At 34.2% G+C, this 14,091-nt stretch overlaps 1 protein-coding gene and 1 long non-coding RNA gene across 4 annotated transcripts in view; both read right to left on the bottom strand.

The window, feature by feature from the left end:
- slc36a1 (solute carrier family 36 member 1) overlaps positions 1 to 14,091 on the bottom strand; it is an 80,810-nt gene that overhangs the window by 30,016 nt on the left and 36,703 nt on the right. The window contains exon 12 of one of the 3 annotated variants that reach the window (XM_087281520.1): positions 2,862 to 3,057. The exons of the other annotated variants lie outside the window; for them this stretch is intronic. Coding sequence (XP_087137646.1) covers positions 3,056 to 3,057 — 2 coding nt within the window. The 3' untranslated portion in view covers positions 2,862 to 3,055. Of the gene's footprint in view, positions 1 to 2,861; positions 3,058 to 14,091 lie in introns of those variants that run through there. 3 annotated transcript variants of the gene reach the window in all.
- The window catches only part of LOC147833964 (uncharacterized), a 6,019-nt gene continuing 1,644 nt past the window's right edge, over positions 9,717 to 14,091 (bottom strand). Inside the window, exons 1-3 of the long non-coding RNA XR_015507520.1 lie at positions 13,031 to 14,091; positions 10,193 to 12,873; positions 9,717 to 10,115 (exon numbers count right to left, since the gene is read on the bottom strand). The exon at positions 13,031 to 14,091 is cut by the window's right edge and continues 1,644 nt beyond it. This is a non-coding gene — a long non-coding RNA (uncharacterized LOC147833964). The remainder of the gene's footprint in view (positions 10,116 to 10,192; positions 12,874 to 13,030) is intronic.

Here is a 14,091-nt window from a genome sequence, read left to right as displayed (position 1 = left end):
TCTGCTTACAACTGGGTTCAGCAATACTGCCGTTGTAAAAGGTGTATTCTGGGAAATTTTCTTAACCCTTGGTTTCAAGTGTGGACCTGAAAAATCTTCATTCAAAGGGCTATTCATCCCTTCCCCTTAGCCCTACGCTACATGAATTGGGACACCCCCCTACCCCTTGACATGCACACGCAAAACGAGGGGTAGGGGTAAGGAGAAGGGCTAAGGGGTAGAATTGGGATTGGGCCTTAATCAGTCCTTATCCTTCAGCTTTATCAGGTGTACCACAATGGACTGAACCATCAATTACGTTAATATATATTTTATGTGCCCCATGTACTTCCAGTTGGAACCCTGCTGGGATAACAATTGATATATAAACGCTGATGTCTATAACTATTTGATTTTGGCATTTCAAATAAAGTTTTATTGTATTTAATGTGCACCTATTTTACCCCTTTTACAAGATGTAAGATAAGCTTTTGGTGTCTCCAGAATGTTACTGTAAAGTTTCAGCTCAAAATACTCATCCGATTATTTGTCATAAACCTCCAGAATCTGTCCATTTTGGTGTCCGGGTATATTGTAGCTGTTTTTGTAGCCTGTGGCATTAAATGAAAATGAGTTGCTTCACCACACCCACCGTTCCCATATGCGTGTCTGCTTCTCATCATGCGTTACGTTGGATAAACAGGACAGTGACAGAAAGACACTCAGATGAAGCTGAAATACAGCTCTTTAATCAAAAATACCAAATAAATTGATTTGATGTTGAGTTTAATCAAGTCTTTCTGAAATAATGAGTCTCACACAAATGCCAGTACACACTTAGCAGTACACACACACACACACACATTAGCATTTATTGACACCATGCGGTCGTGGTGATTATATCGATTAAGCATTACATATCGATTTCACTGTGATCGATGCAAACATGCTTTGTTTTAAACTTATAAAACTTCTAAGTTGAACTTATAAAAATTTACAGGGAGTTGTAACAAATATTGTAATCCCAGCTTTTTTGCTAAAAGAACATGTGGACATGTGTATACATGTTATTATAGAAACATGCCGTCTGACAATCAAACTTCACGTTGCAGTGGGCCTCAAAATCACTGGGATCAGTGATTCAGTCAGAAAATAAAACTTTTGACTTGTTGTGTTTATATCACTCCAATGGGACAGTGGACAAACTATAGATACAGACAGTTCTGTCCAAACAGCTTACAAAAGATTATTTCCATCATAGGTGTCCTTTAAGGTATGGTTCGAAAAAATGTAAAAACAATAATAAAATTAAAGTTAAAAAATTAAGTTGGTGATAAAGTATAATAGTGTAATAATAAAAATGACTACATCAAATAACATTTTGTCAGAACCTCTAGTAAATAGTAATGTTTTTATTTTTTGGGTATTTTGTAAAGTTGTCGATTCATAATTGTGTGAGAATCTCTATTTTAAACCAAAGACATTGTGAATCCCAGATTCCCAGAATTGTGAAGCTGTAGGAATAAATCTCTAAACCAGTGTTTCCCAATCCTATTACTGGAGGCACACTAACAGTACATATTTTGGATGTCTTTCTTATCTTACTTAACCATTTCAATCATTCTAGCCTCTTTTAATGTTCTGATGAGTTGATTCGAGTGTTTGAAAATGTGTAGTACTGGCGTGCCTCCAGGATCAGGGTTGGGAAACATTGCTCTAAACTATATGCTGTGAGGAAATACAAAAAAATACAACCTTGAACAAGTATTTAGCAATTTGGCAGTAACAGAGCCAAATTAGGTAGTATTTTTTCAATACTACCAGTTTATAAGTTAACAAGAGACAAGCAAAAACAAAATAAATAAAATAAAACACCATGTTCTCTGAGGTAACCTGAGCAAAGAGGGCGATGACACAGTACCACTATAAATGGCTTTGCTGTATCTGTGCCATCTCTGCATAAAGATATGGCTCAGAGACAGTGAGTTGAGTTTACAGATTTTTGCGATTTGAAGCCTGAGGAAAATTTTGGAATAATGTCACAGAGTTCATTTATGAATTTGTGTGAACAGAGCAGTGATAATGCGATTAATGTGTTTACATGCCTGTTTATTGTATTCAAAATTGACATCCACCAAATGACTAAATACAATTATTGAATAAGCTCATGAGGATGTACGCTACTGTTCAGGGTAATTATTTGAAGAAAAAAAATACTTTATTCATCAATAAAGGCAAATTGCAAACATTTACTGTTTTATGTTACATTTGCACACACACACACACACACACACACACACACACACACACACACACACACACACACACACACACACACACACACACACACACACACACACACACACACACACACACACACACACACACACACACACACACACACACACACACACACACACACACACACACACACACACACACACACACACACACACACACACACAGGATAGGATTAGGGTTTAGGATTAGGAATAATAAACAGGCAATATCTTAATAATAATCCAATAGTAAATAGTGAGAGTTGGCAAATGTTGGTATTTTTGTTTGCCTTTTTTTAACATCTAAGAATCTTTTTTGTTTCCTAAAAAGGGGCTGGGGTATTGATATGTGTTGATATTGATAATGATATTGCCATAGCTCTCCAACAACAAGTGATGTCAATTCCTGAATGAATTTCTAAACTTTTTAAAACAGTTTCCTTATCTGAACAAAGAAAAACAATCATCTGCTATATTTCTCAATAAAGTATTGACTTATTATAATGTTACATTCAAAATAAGATTCAGGATTTCAATAGGAAACAACAATATTAGAATTCTAAAAGCATTAATCTGAGCCCTGCCACAACAACAACAACAAAAAAGGATCAATTTCAGTAGTTTATTGTGTGCGTCACAGAATAACTTAACATGAAAGCACTGGCCTCAGGAGGGGGCAAGGCCAAAATAACAAACAAAACAAGTTCTGCCTGGGGGTAAAACCTTTAAACTTTTCAAAGCAAAAGATGGACTTCGTGACTGACCACAAAACAGGAGAAACAAAATGGCAACCACCTTCCTACAGAAGAAAAAATAAATGAAAAAAATTAAGGCAACTTTATTTAACATTTCAACAATTTAACAGTTTAAATCTGGGTGGGCTACAGAAGGTTCTCTACATCTGAGGTGGCATTTATGCTACAGCATTTTTGTTTTAAAACAGCAATTACAATAAAAAAAAATTCATAGATAATCATCTATAGCAGCATTTTTATTGCATGTGAAAAACAAAAGCTATACATACAATATTTAACCTAAAATACATGACCATTCATGCTCACTATGTGCATATTTTGCAGATTTTTGTACTGAGGTCTTCCAGTTGTGTAATTGTCATATAATCAGGGCTCGATGAATCAAGGAACAATATACTATAGTCCAGAAGCCCAAAAGTGCATGCAGTTGAAGTCAGAATTATTTGCCCCCTTGACTTTTTTTTTTCTTTTTAAAATATTTCCCAAATGATGTTTAATAGAGTAAGAAAATTTTTCCAGCATGTCTGATAATTTTTTTTTCTTTTGGAGAAAGTATTACTTGTTTTATTTTGGCTAGAATTAAAGCAGTTTAAAAAAATTTTATGAACCATTTTAAGTACAAAATGATTAGCCCCTTTAAGCTATTTTTTTTGACCATCTACAGAAAAAAACATAGTTATACAATAACTTGCTTAATTACCCTAACCTGCCAATCTAATTAACCTAGTTAACCCTTTAAATGTCACTTTAAGCTGTATAGAAGTGTCTTGAAAAATATCTACTACTAAAATATAGTAGTAACTAAAATATGATTTACTTTCATCATGGCAAAGATAAACTAAATCAGTTATTATGAGTTATTAAAACTATAATGTTTAGAAATGTGTTGAAAAAATCTCTCCGTTAAACAGAAATTGAAGAAAAAATAAACAGAGGGGCTAATAATTCAGGGGGGCTAATCATTCTGATTCAACTGTATATCAGTCTGTCTATACTGAAACAGAACACCAGAGTTTAAGCTAAAATGGGTTCTTCAGTGTTTTCAAAACACTCAGCTTCACAGGCTGAAGATGCCAGAGTAGTGTGAATGCCAGTAACAAGTGTTAATCCACAGAAATAAGAAATGTACAACCCATGTAAACGGAACAGCTTACTAAGTTTTAATTAAGTTTCAAATTAACATATTTAATTAAAGTAACTTTGTATACATGACAGCAAAATACTGGGCTTCATTATTCAATTCAAGTGCTTTTTACAATACCTATTGTTTCGAAGCAGCTTTACAAAAGGTGCACATTATTGCATTACAGTTAAAATCAGAAAAGTTCATGTTATTAGTACCATAACTTTTTTCGGTACTAATAACTTTAATTAACGTAACTAATTACTAACAATGTTTAACAGTTAAACAGTTATTATATACAAACCTAGTTACCTGCAATTATATAATACATAGGTGATGTCTATATGTACTTTCAATAAAGTGCATAATATTATAATAGACGTAATAAACATAATCGACAGCTCACTAATTGGTAAATAACTATCATAGTGTCTGACCAACAAGTTTCAAATTTAATCCATCTTTACTGCATCACCCAGCAAAGCACAGTGGATGAGGGTATGGCGATGATTTCAGGTACAACATATATCTCTAGACATAGCAATGTTAAAAGTGAAAAAAGACTGAATGCATTTATTCATGACTAGCAAAACTAGCATTTGCTTTATCACGATACAGCCAATGTGCCACTGCGATTTAGACCAAACTATGAACTTCGTTAAAAACCAATAATAAGTGAACTCAAAATAAGCTATGACAGAAAGTCATTTGCACCTCAAATCTCCATTTTAACACAACACCATCCAAAAGATCCAAGAGGTTAATCGGCTGTAAAAAGGAAGCAATCACAACAAATCAACATAACAGAACCTTCAGAAGCAGCATGAGTCTCCGTTGAAAATCAAACAGCCAAGATCAAACTATTCCCCTCGAAAAGGCACATGAATGGACAAAATAAATGCTGCTATTGACAGCAACAAACGTTCTGCAACATTCAGGTAAAAGTGGACTGGATAACTTCCTTTGTCTCAGACTATAAGTTTGGATGTCACTACCTCTCATTGAAATGGAAAACACACACTTTCCCTCTCAATTTGCATGTCAATTAAATCAAATTGTAAAGAATGATAGAGCCTAAAAGAGGAATTAGGGGAAAAGAGGAAAACGGCATTTACAAAGCATTTATGTACTGGTAAGCTGGCTTGCGTTCCTTTGAAGCTTGCTCTGAAATCAAACCACAACATGAGAGCCTGCAAAATGGCAAATAAGTCTTTAATCCGGTTTTATTTTTTTCTGTACACCGAAATTTGAAAGCTGAACAGCTAAAACTAAACACAAAGCATAGAATAAAACATCAGACAAGACACCAACAGTTTCTTGACAGTCCAAAGTCAGTCTTGGGAGATTATCAGAAATACAGAAGTAATTAAACTTCTTTAAAAAATAGTAATGCAACACAAACAAACTTAGCAAGGGCTCATGAATTAATAAAAATGAAAAACATGATACAGGCAACATTAAACAAGCCTTATCAGTGTGTGTCAGATGATTTTTGAATGGGATTTTACAGTCTACTTATCCCCTTAAGGCATTTAATCTTTAACGTGTTTGATTATAAAAAAATGAGCAATTTGTCCCATTTCTGCAGAGTGGAAATGAACAAACCCGAACAGCTTCCTACAAATCTGAAGAAGAAGCTCTTATTTAAACAAAGACAGTTCTTTTGTAGCCCACCCAAAAAAAAAAAAAAAAAAAGAAGACAATTCGGTGATTATTTATTTAAAAAGTTGTTTCTGTACCTGCTCGTTCCTTAAAAATCTCAGTGCTTTTAGGTGATTAAAGGAAATACGGTGGGGTCCGGTGTTGTTTGAGACCTTATTGACTTTTAATAGATAAGACATGACATTAATAAGACATTGAATAAATAAACTGAAAATGTAAAAAGAAAGTTTGTAACGCAACAGCTGACAAAATAACTAAACAAACCAAATGTTTTTTTAGAGTGCAGATAATGCAGTTAGACATTCACACGGCAGCGAGAGAGAATGGTTAACTAATGCAATAAAATATACATCAAAAGTTAAAAAAATAAGGAATGTGAAATATGATTCAGATGCTAAGAACACAAACTTTTGGAGACAAGCCTGGTTATTTGAATGTTACAGGCTAGATAGGCTACATTGTAAATATGCTGGGTTCCACACAATCATTTTGTGCTAAGACAGCAAGAAGGAATTAAGTTAAGATTGAACATTGAATTAAGATTGAACATAAAACAAATAAGGTGTCCCAACAAAATCCCAAAAGTTGTGTTGTTAAATAAGCAGTTTGAACAAACAACATTTTTTTTCTTTGAGTGTACTAAGTATAGAAATCTTTTTTAAAAAGTACACTGTAAAAAATTTGAATGAGTTCCACGCAATCAATTTGTGTTGTGACAACATGAAGGAATTAAGTTAACTTATTAGTTTTTAAAAATTTAATTGGATTGAACATAAATCAATTACTGGTAGATGCTAATGTAGAAGCATTTGTACAATCTCATTATCACATTCAAAGGCTTCATGCCGTATACCCAGATTTGATCTGTTTTTTACCATTTATATTTTAAATCTCTTAACAAAACCCATATTATTGAAAAGGACTATGTGTCAAGGATACGTATTTTTATAGATTTTATATTGTGACAAAATAATTTGTGACAGTTGAAGGTGGAAAATATAAATGTGGTTGTCTCACAGCAAGTAAAGTGAATTTATTGTGTATGACCAAACACCCTAAGTGCTTCACAATCATGAGCGGGGGACTCTCCAAACCATCACCAGTGTGCAGCATTCATTTGGATGATGCGACGGCAGCCGACAAGACAAGGCGCCAGTTTGCTCACCATATACCAGCTATACAGTAGATGGGGTGGAGAGAAGTGATAGAGCCAATTCAGTGGATGGGGAATACTGGGAGTCCATGATGGAATTTGGTTACATCCCTACTCTTTACAAGAAGTGCCATAGGATTTTTAATGACCACAGAGAGTCAGGACCTTGTGAAAAGAAAAATAATTTCATCAAACATTACAAACTCGATATAAACATGCATCTGCTGCATGACGTCAATAAAAGTGCATTCACTTATCGTAAAGTGATTTTCATAGTAATTTGCAGAGTGCCTTCTTTAGAAAGAAACCATCTTACTGAAGGGTCCATCTTTCAAAGCATTCATGAATTTCAAACATTGAACATTTTTAGGCAGTGGATTTTCAAGCTTATATGCTGACATTGTTAGAGTTAGCAGGTTCCATCACTGTGCTCATTGTAAACAGAAAAATAATTTCATCCGACATTACAAACTCGATATAAACACGCAGCTGCTGCATGACGTCAATAAAAGGGGAAGTCAACTTTTGCACAGACACTTACTTCCAGTTTTACTCACGTTTATCACACTACATGCAGTTGCCACACTGAAACTTGCCATTAAATATATGTAGTTGAAGTCATTATTATTAGCCCCCCTTTGAATTTTCTTTTCTTTTTTAAATATTTACCAAATGATGTTTAACAGAGCAAGGAAATTTTCACAGTATGTCTGATAATATTTTTCTTCTGGAGAAAGTCTTATTTGTTTTATTTCGGCTAGAACAAAAGAAGTTTTTAATTTTTTTAAAAAACATTTTATGGTCAAAATTATTAGCCCCTTTAAGCTATATATTTTTTCGATAGTCTACAGAACAAACCATCGTTATACAATAACTTGCCTAATTACCCTAACCTGCCTAGGTAACCTAATTAACCTAAGTTAAGCCTTTAAATGTCACTTTAAGCTGTATAGAAGCGTCTTGAAAAATATCTAGTCAAATACTATTTACTGTCATCATGGCAAAGATAAAATCAATCCGTTATTAGAGATGAGTTATTAAAAATATTATGTGTAGAAAAGTGTTGAAAAAAACTTCTCTCCATTAAACAGAAACTGGGGAAAAAATATACAGGGGAGCTAATAATTCAGGGGAGCTAATAATTCAGGGGGGCTAATAATTCTGAGTTCAACAGTATAACCGTTATTATAAACTATGTGGCAACATTTCTATACATATATACATTTCACCACTACAGATGGATTTTGTATGTTGACATATTGCTAGCATGTATGTGTACATACAAGTTTTGTCACCATGTCATGCTCTTTTGAAAGGACGATCTCTTCTGGTGATATGTCAGCTGTCAGAATATCATTCTATACTCACTGCCTCTGGTCAACATCACATGATGGATTTCTCATTCTACCTGTTTTTCAGCTTCTGGATGCAACATTTGATCTAGTGGATTTGAACAACTAGATCGGTTTTAAAAACCAATGAAATTTCCAAATTTCCAAAATTTGGTCCAATTATTTAACTGAATATTTTCTCATTATAGACAAAATATCACCAATGAAACTGTAAAAGCTACTGAACCTGCAGCTGAAGATACCACCACAACAAGTGACAACACTGGATGTTTTCCAGTTTTTCAGTCAGGTTTAAACTGTAACACATTTATGAAAAGATAATACAACAACACTTAAAACAAAAAAATATATATATAAATCAAAATTGTATTTTATAACTAATGAATCATTTAAACTTATAGCAGAGAAAAAAAATATTGAATATACCTTCTCATAATAATAATAAACATTTGTCCCAATTGGCCATATATATATATATATATATATATATATATATATATATATATATATATATATATATATATATATATATATATATATAAAAATATATATATATATATAATGTTATATATATATATATATATATATATATATATATATATATATATATATATATATATATATATATATATATATATATATATATATATATATATATATATATATATATAAATATAATGTTGACCTGTTTCTGTATGAATATATACAGTATGTGCAGGTATGCCAATAATGTTCTTTTCGAAGCAATGTCAGTCTTTAACGGTGAACTGTAAGCTGTCAGGATGTTTATCCATTTATCAAGATCTGCCTCTGGTCAACATCAATCAAGTACACTGCCTGATCCAAACAAAACAAACCTGAAGTGCTATGCTGCATCTTTAAAATTGAAACACATCGTTTTCTAGGAGGTGGGGACACTCAGTCTGTTACAGCTATTGCCTATAACTATTCTTGTCTAAATTTAAAGATGCCAAGAGTTCAGCACACGGAAATGACATACAGTACAGTGAGCCTCAAACACTAAGTTTTCCACGTACTCATGTACTGTAAGTCCTGAGAGTGTGAAAAACAGGCCAATCGGGCATGGGGTATAACAGCCGGTGATCACAATGCAGAATTCAGGCAAGACTGACTACACATGTATAATTAATTCTGTTTAACTGTACAGAATGTTTTGTTAGTATAATGAGTATATTGTGAAATGTGCCATGTATGTTTATAATGAGGGGCCGTCAGGGAGAGGGAGTGGGTAGCACTCTCGCCTCAAAGCAAGAAGGTCGCTGGTTCGAGACATGACTGGGTCAGTTGGCATTTCTGTGTGGAGTTTTGCGTGTTCTTTCCTTGTGTTCATGTGGATTTCCTCCGTGTGCTCCGGTTTCCCCCACAGTCCAAAGACATGGCACTAAAGGTGAATTGGGTAGGCTAAATTGGCTGTAGTGTATGTGTGTGAATGCAAGAGTGTAAGGGTGTTTCCCAGTCTTGGGTTGCACCTGGAAGGACATCCTCTGCGTAAAACATGTGCTGTATAAAATTGGCGGTTCATTCAACTGTGGTGACCCCTGATTAATAAAAAGACTAAGTTGAAAATAAAATAAGTGAATTAATGAATGGTTGGAATGAGGCAAAAAACACATGTAGAAATGTTTAATGTATGTTAACGCATCATGCCATATCACTTCTCAGAATTTACTGTGTTTTTTTGGAGTGAAAGGGCACAATCAAACTCCAAGGTTTATGTAGAGGTTGGTTTTAATTTCTTCCTGTTTACATATATGCTGAACACACAATATACAACTCTAAATACTTCTCTGTCTGCCCCTCTTTTGCCGAGTACAATTATAATTTAATATTTAATTTCATTTCACTCAATTACTAGCTAAAAAAAAAACTTCAGTTTAAAAAAAGGTCATTTAATGAGAAATCTACATTACTTAAAGCATTTCTTGACACTTTTTGAATGTGTGTGTATTCAGAGCACAAGATGCTGTGTGTGTGTCAGGCATCACGTTATAAATGAGCATATAACTGTAAAAACAGTACACATATACACTATGCACATGCACAAAATGATCTATATACAAATTGGTATTTTGAGTAAGCATTTTTGAGTAATTGTTAGTACATCCAACTAAACTCTAACGCAAAATCTGTACATTTAATAATTACACACCAAACAGCGTACTTTTGAAGCTGTTAAAACTACCTTATAAAACTAATGAAGTTTTACACTACCTGACAATAGTTTTGTCATCGACCCCAGTTGTAAGAGTAACAAATAATAACTTTACTTCTAGTTGATCATTTGAAAAAGTGGCAAAAGGTTGATTTATCTGATGAATCCTCTGTTAAACTGCATCCCAATCATCTCAAATACTGCAGAAGACCTATTGGAACCTGCATAGACCCATTCTCACAGAAATCAGTCAAGTTTGTTGATGAAAAAAACAGGGTTTGGGGTTACATTTTATATGGGGGTGTGTGAGAGATCTGCAGAGTGGATGGCAACATTAACAGCCTGTGGTATCAATCATCATGTGGTATCATATGTGCTACCCATTACATTAGAACCCACAGGAGAGGGTAAATTCTTCAGCAGGATAGCGCTCCTTCTCATACTTCAGCCTCCACATCAAAATTACTGAAAAGCAAAGAAGGTCAATGTGCTCCAGAATTGCCCAGCCCAGTCACCAGACATGAACATTATTGAGCTTGTCTGGGGTAAGATGCATGAAGGCATTGAAGATAAATCCAAAGAATCTTGATGAACTCTGGGAGTCCTGCAAGAACGCTTTCTTCGCCATTCCAGATGACTTTATTAATAAGTTTTTTGAGTCACTGCAGAGCTGTATGGATGCAGTCCTCCAAGCTCATGGGAGTCATACACAATATTAATTATTTTTTTCACTGCCACATGACTTTATTTTTTATACTGTACATTATTTCTGTTCAGTAACAAGACATTTGTCTAAGCAAAGTCAGACCTTACTGTCCCATTTAAGCAATAAAAAATAAATAAAAATCAAGGCATGATCATGTTTTATTTTGATAAAATAAGCTTAATCTAGAGGCCTTTGCCCTTCATATAAGCCACTTCTGACACCAAATGATCAACTAGAAGTCAAGTTATTATTTGTTGTGTCGAAAACTTGGATAGGCGACAAGACTTTTGTCAGGTAGTGTATATTACTGTGAATATTCTAGGTATATGGGCAACGTAGTGTCGCAGGTAGTGCTGTCAACTCACAGCAAGAAGGTAGCTAGTTCGAGCTTTGGCTCAGTTGGTGTTTCTGTGTGGAGTTTGCATGTTCTCCCTGCGTTCGCGTAGGTCTCCTCCGGTTGCTCTGGTTTCCCCCACAGTCCAATGACATGCAGTACAGGTGAATTGAGTAGGCTAAATTGTCCGTAGTGTATGAGTGTGTGTGTGGTTTCCCAGAGATGGGTTGCGGCTGGAAGGACATATGCTGTAAAAAAACGTGCTGGATAAGTTGGCGGTTCATTCTTCTGTGGCAACCAAAAATGAATGAATGAATGAATTCTAGGTATATGTTCAAATAAATTGCATTAAAGTTTACTTTTAATTATTTATTTATACCACACTAATGAAAACCTTCAAATATGGCCCTATCCATCGGAAAATCTAGCCTCGATATTTGGATTTTAGATGTTGACGAGTTCTTTTGCACAAGCAACTCTAAGAGCAAAGTCTATGTGCCAGCTGTAAGTCAAACCCCTTAACCGTAAAGGATCAGACCTCACGCCAAATGCAGTGTTCTTGTCTTCTGACGTTATTTTCTGCGACACATGCAAACTGCATCCACACTATCAGCAGAGCCCAGCCACTGTTGGCCTTTGATGGATTCTGCATGCACTCACAATCATTTGAGGTGGAAGAAGAGCTTCGGCTCAGAGTACTAGATGAAGCCCAGTAGCTTTTCTCTGGAGATCTATGAATCAGGCGACATAAGCTGCACACTCTTGGTGTCTCTTCATCTCCAAGACAAAAGCACTCTCAACCACATCCTCTCTGCCCCCAATAAGCCAATGCAGAGCGCCTTCAGTGTTTGATTTTGAATTCAGAATTTAAAAAAAAAAAGAAATATGCTAATGCTAGAGTGAATATTGATGCAAATTGCTGAGCCAACAGAAAAAAAAACACTATACTTTCTGTGAGTATACTGAGACTCTCCCAATGGGATGAAAACTTCCAGTAGAGCTGCAAATGAGGACAAAAGTTGGAAAAACACAAAGAGTGAAGCATCAAGGGGTTTTTACAGGGAGAAAATTCAATATATGGTATGTCTCGCCCAAATTAACCTAAATAATCTTTCTTTTTTAAGTTACTTTTAGTATATTTCGTCAGTTTAAGTATAAATAAAGGGGTAATTTACCCAAAATTAACTACTGTATGTACTCACCCTCATGTAGTGTTATTTATTCTGTTAATATAATTAAACAACATTTTGAAGAATGGTTGGTATCTGGGAAATTAACCTGGAATCCTTTGACTTCCATAGTAGGGGAAAAAGGCAATAGGTACATCCCAAATCACATACGTATGCACTATTCTACGCTATTTTGTAATATAAATATAGTATATAATATAATATATTGTAATTGTAATTGTATTGTATTGTATTGTATTGTAATTGTATTGTATTGTAATATAATATAGTAGGGGAAAAAGGCAATAGGTACATCCCAAATCACATACGTATGCACTATTCTACGCTATTTTGTAATATAAATAGTGTAAGTAGTGCATTCCCACTGAAAAATTCTAAAAAGAATAAGTGCACTTTAAATATCTGGATTATACACTTATTCAACAGTTAAAAAGAAGTGTGTTATGTTGGACACTTCAGGCACTTAACGGTCACTGCTTTGCTCCTTTAGCGGAAGGGGTGGAGCTTTCGGCCATAGATGTTGGATTACTTTATTTATTTTGGATTGTGAAAGTAAAATTCTTCTACTTGAGTGATTATACTGCCCCCCCGATGGTGAATGCGGTTATACTCGTGGCAGGTACTAGTTTGGTCATTTATTTTGCTAATTTGGCAATCGACAAACGTCATCTGAGAAACAGTTTGAATTTCAGTTTAGTAAAAGTGTTCCATTTGGGACGACCCTACATTGATATATTATGCTGTTGTGTGTGTAAGTGCATAAGTGTATAGTGTGCCAATTGGGACGCAGCAAAAGTCTTTTGTATCGTTAACAACATTCTCCAATATTGTGTTCATTTGTTTAGTAAATTTTAATTTTCATGGGTGCAACAAAAAAATAATAATAATAATAAAAAAATAAACAGTTTATAGAATATCCAACAGTTTATAAAATATCTAAATGAATTATGTTTTATGATACATGAATATTTTTCAAGTTTATAGGTATAAAACCAATATCTCAGGTTCGATGAAGAGTCAGTGAAGGCTCCTCATTTTGTGCCAGAAAGTCATGAGAAAATTGTCAAAAAATAAAAAATAAAACATTTTCAATGCAAAATTGAAAAAAAAAATGTTCTTTTAACAAATAACATCTATACCAAGTATACCTAGTAAGAAATTGATTAGCTTGCTTAGGTGTGTTTGATTAGGGTTGGAGCTAAAATCTGCAGGACAAATGCCCTCCAGGAACACGTTTGGTGATCCCTGATCTATGCTGTTGGTGCCACTTTCAGAATATCGAAATAAAGAACCATCGTTCTGCTTAAAATAAATAAATACATAAAATAATTATTCTATCTTCATGTGAACCACTTAAATGCAGATACGTTTTATCAAAAATAAAA

The sequence above is a fragment of the Danio rerio genome, chromosome 14 (assembly GCF_052040795.2).
Source record: "Danio rerio strain M-AB ecotype USA chromosome 14, GRCz13ab, whole genome shotgun sequence".
In the NCBI taxonomy this organism is placed as follows: domain Eukaryota; kingdom Metazoa; phylum Chordata; class Actinopteri; order Cypriniformes; family Danionidae; genus Danio; species Danio rerio.
This window is presented reverse-complemented; position numbering and strand designations above follow the sequence as displayed.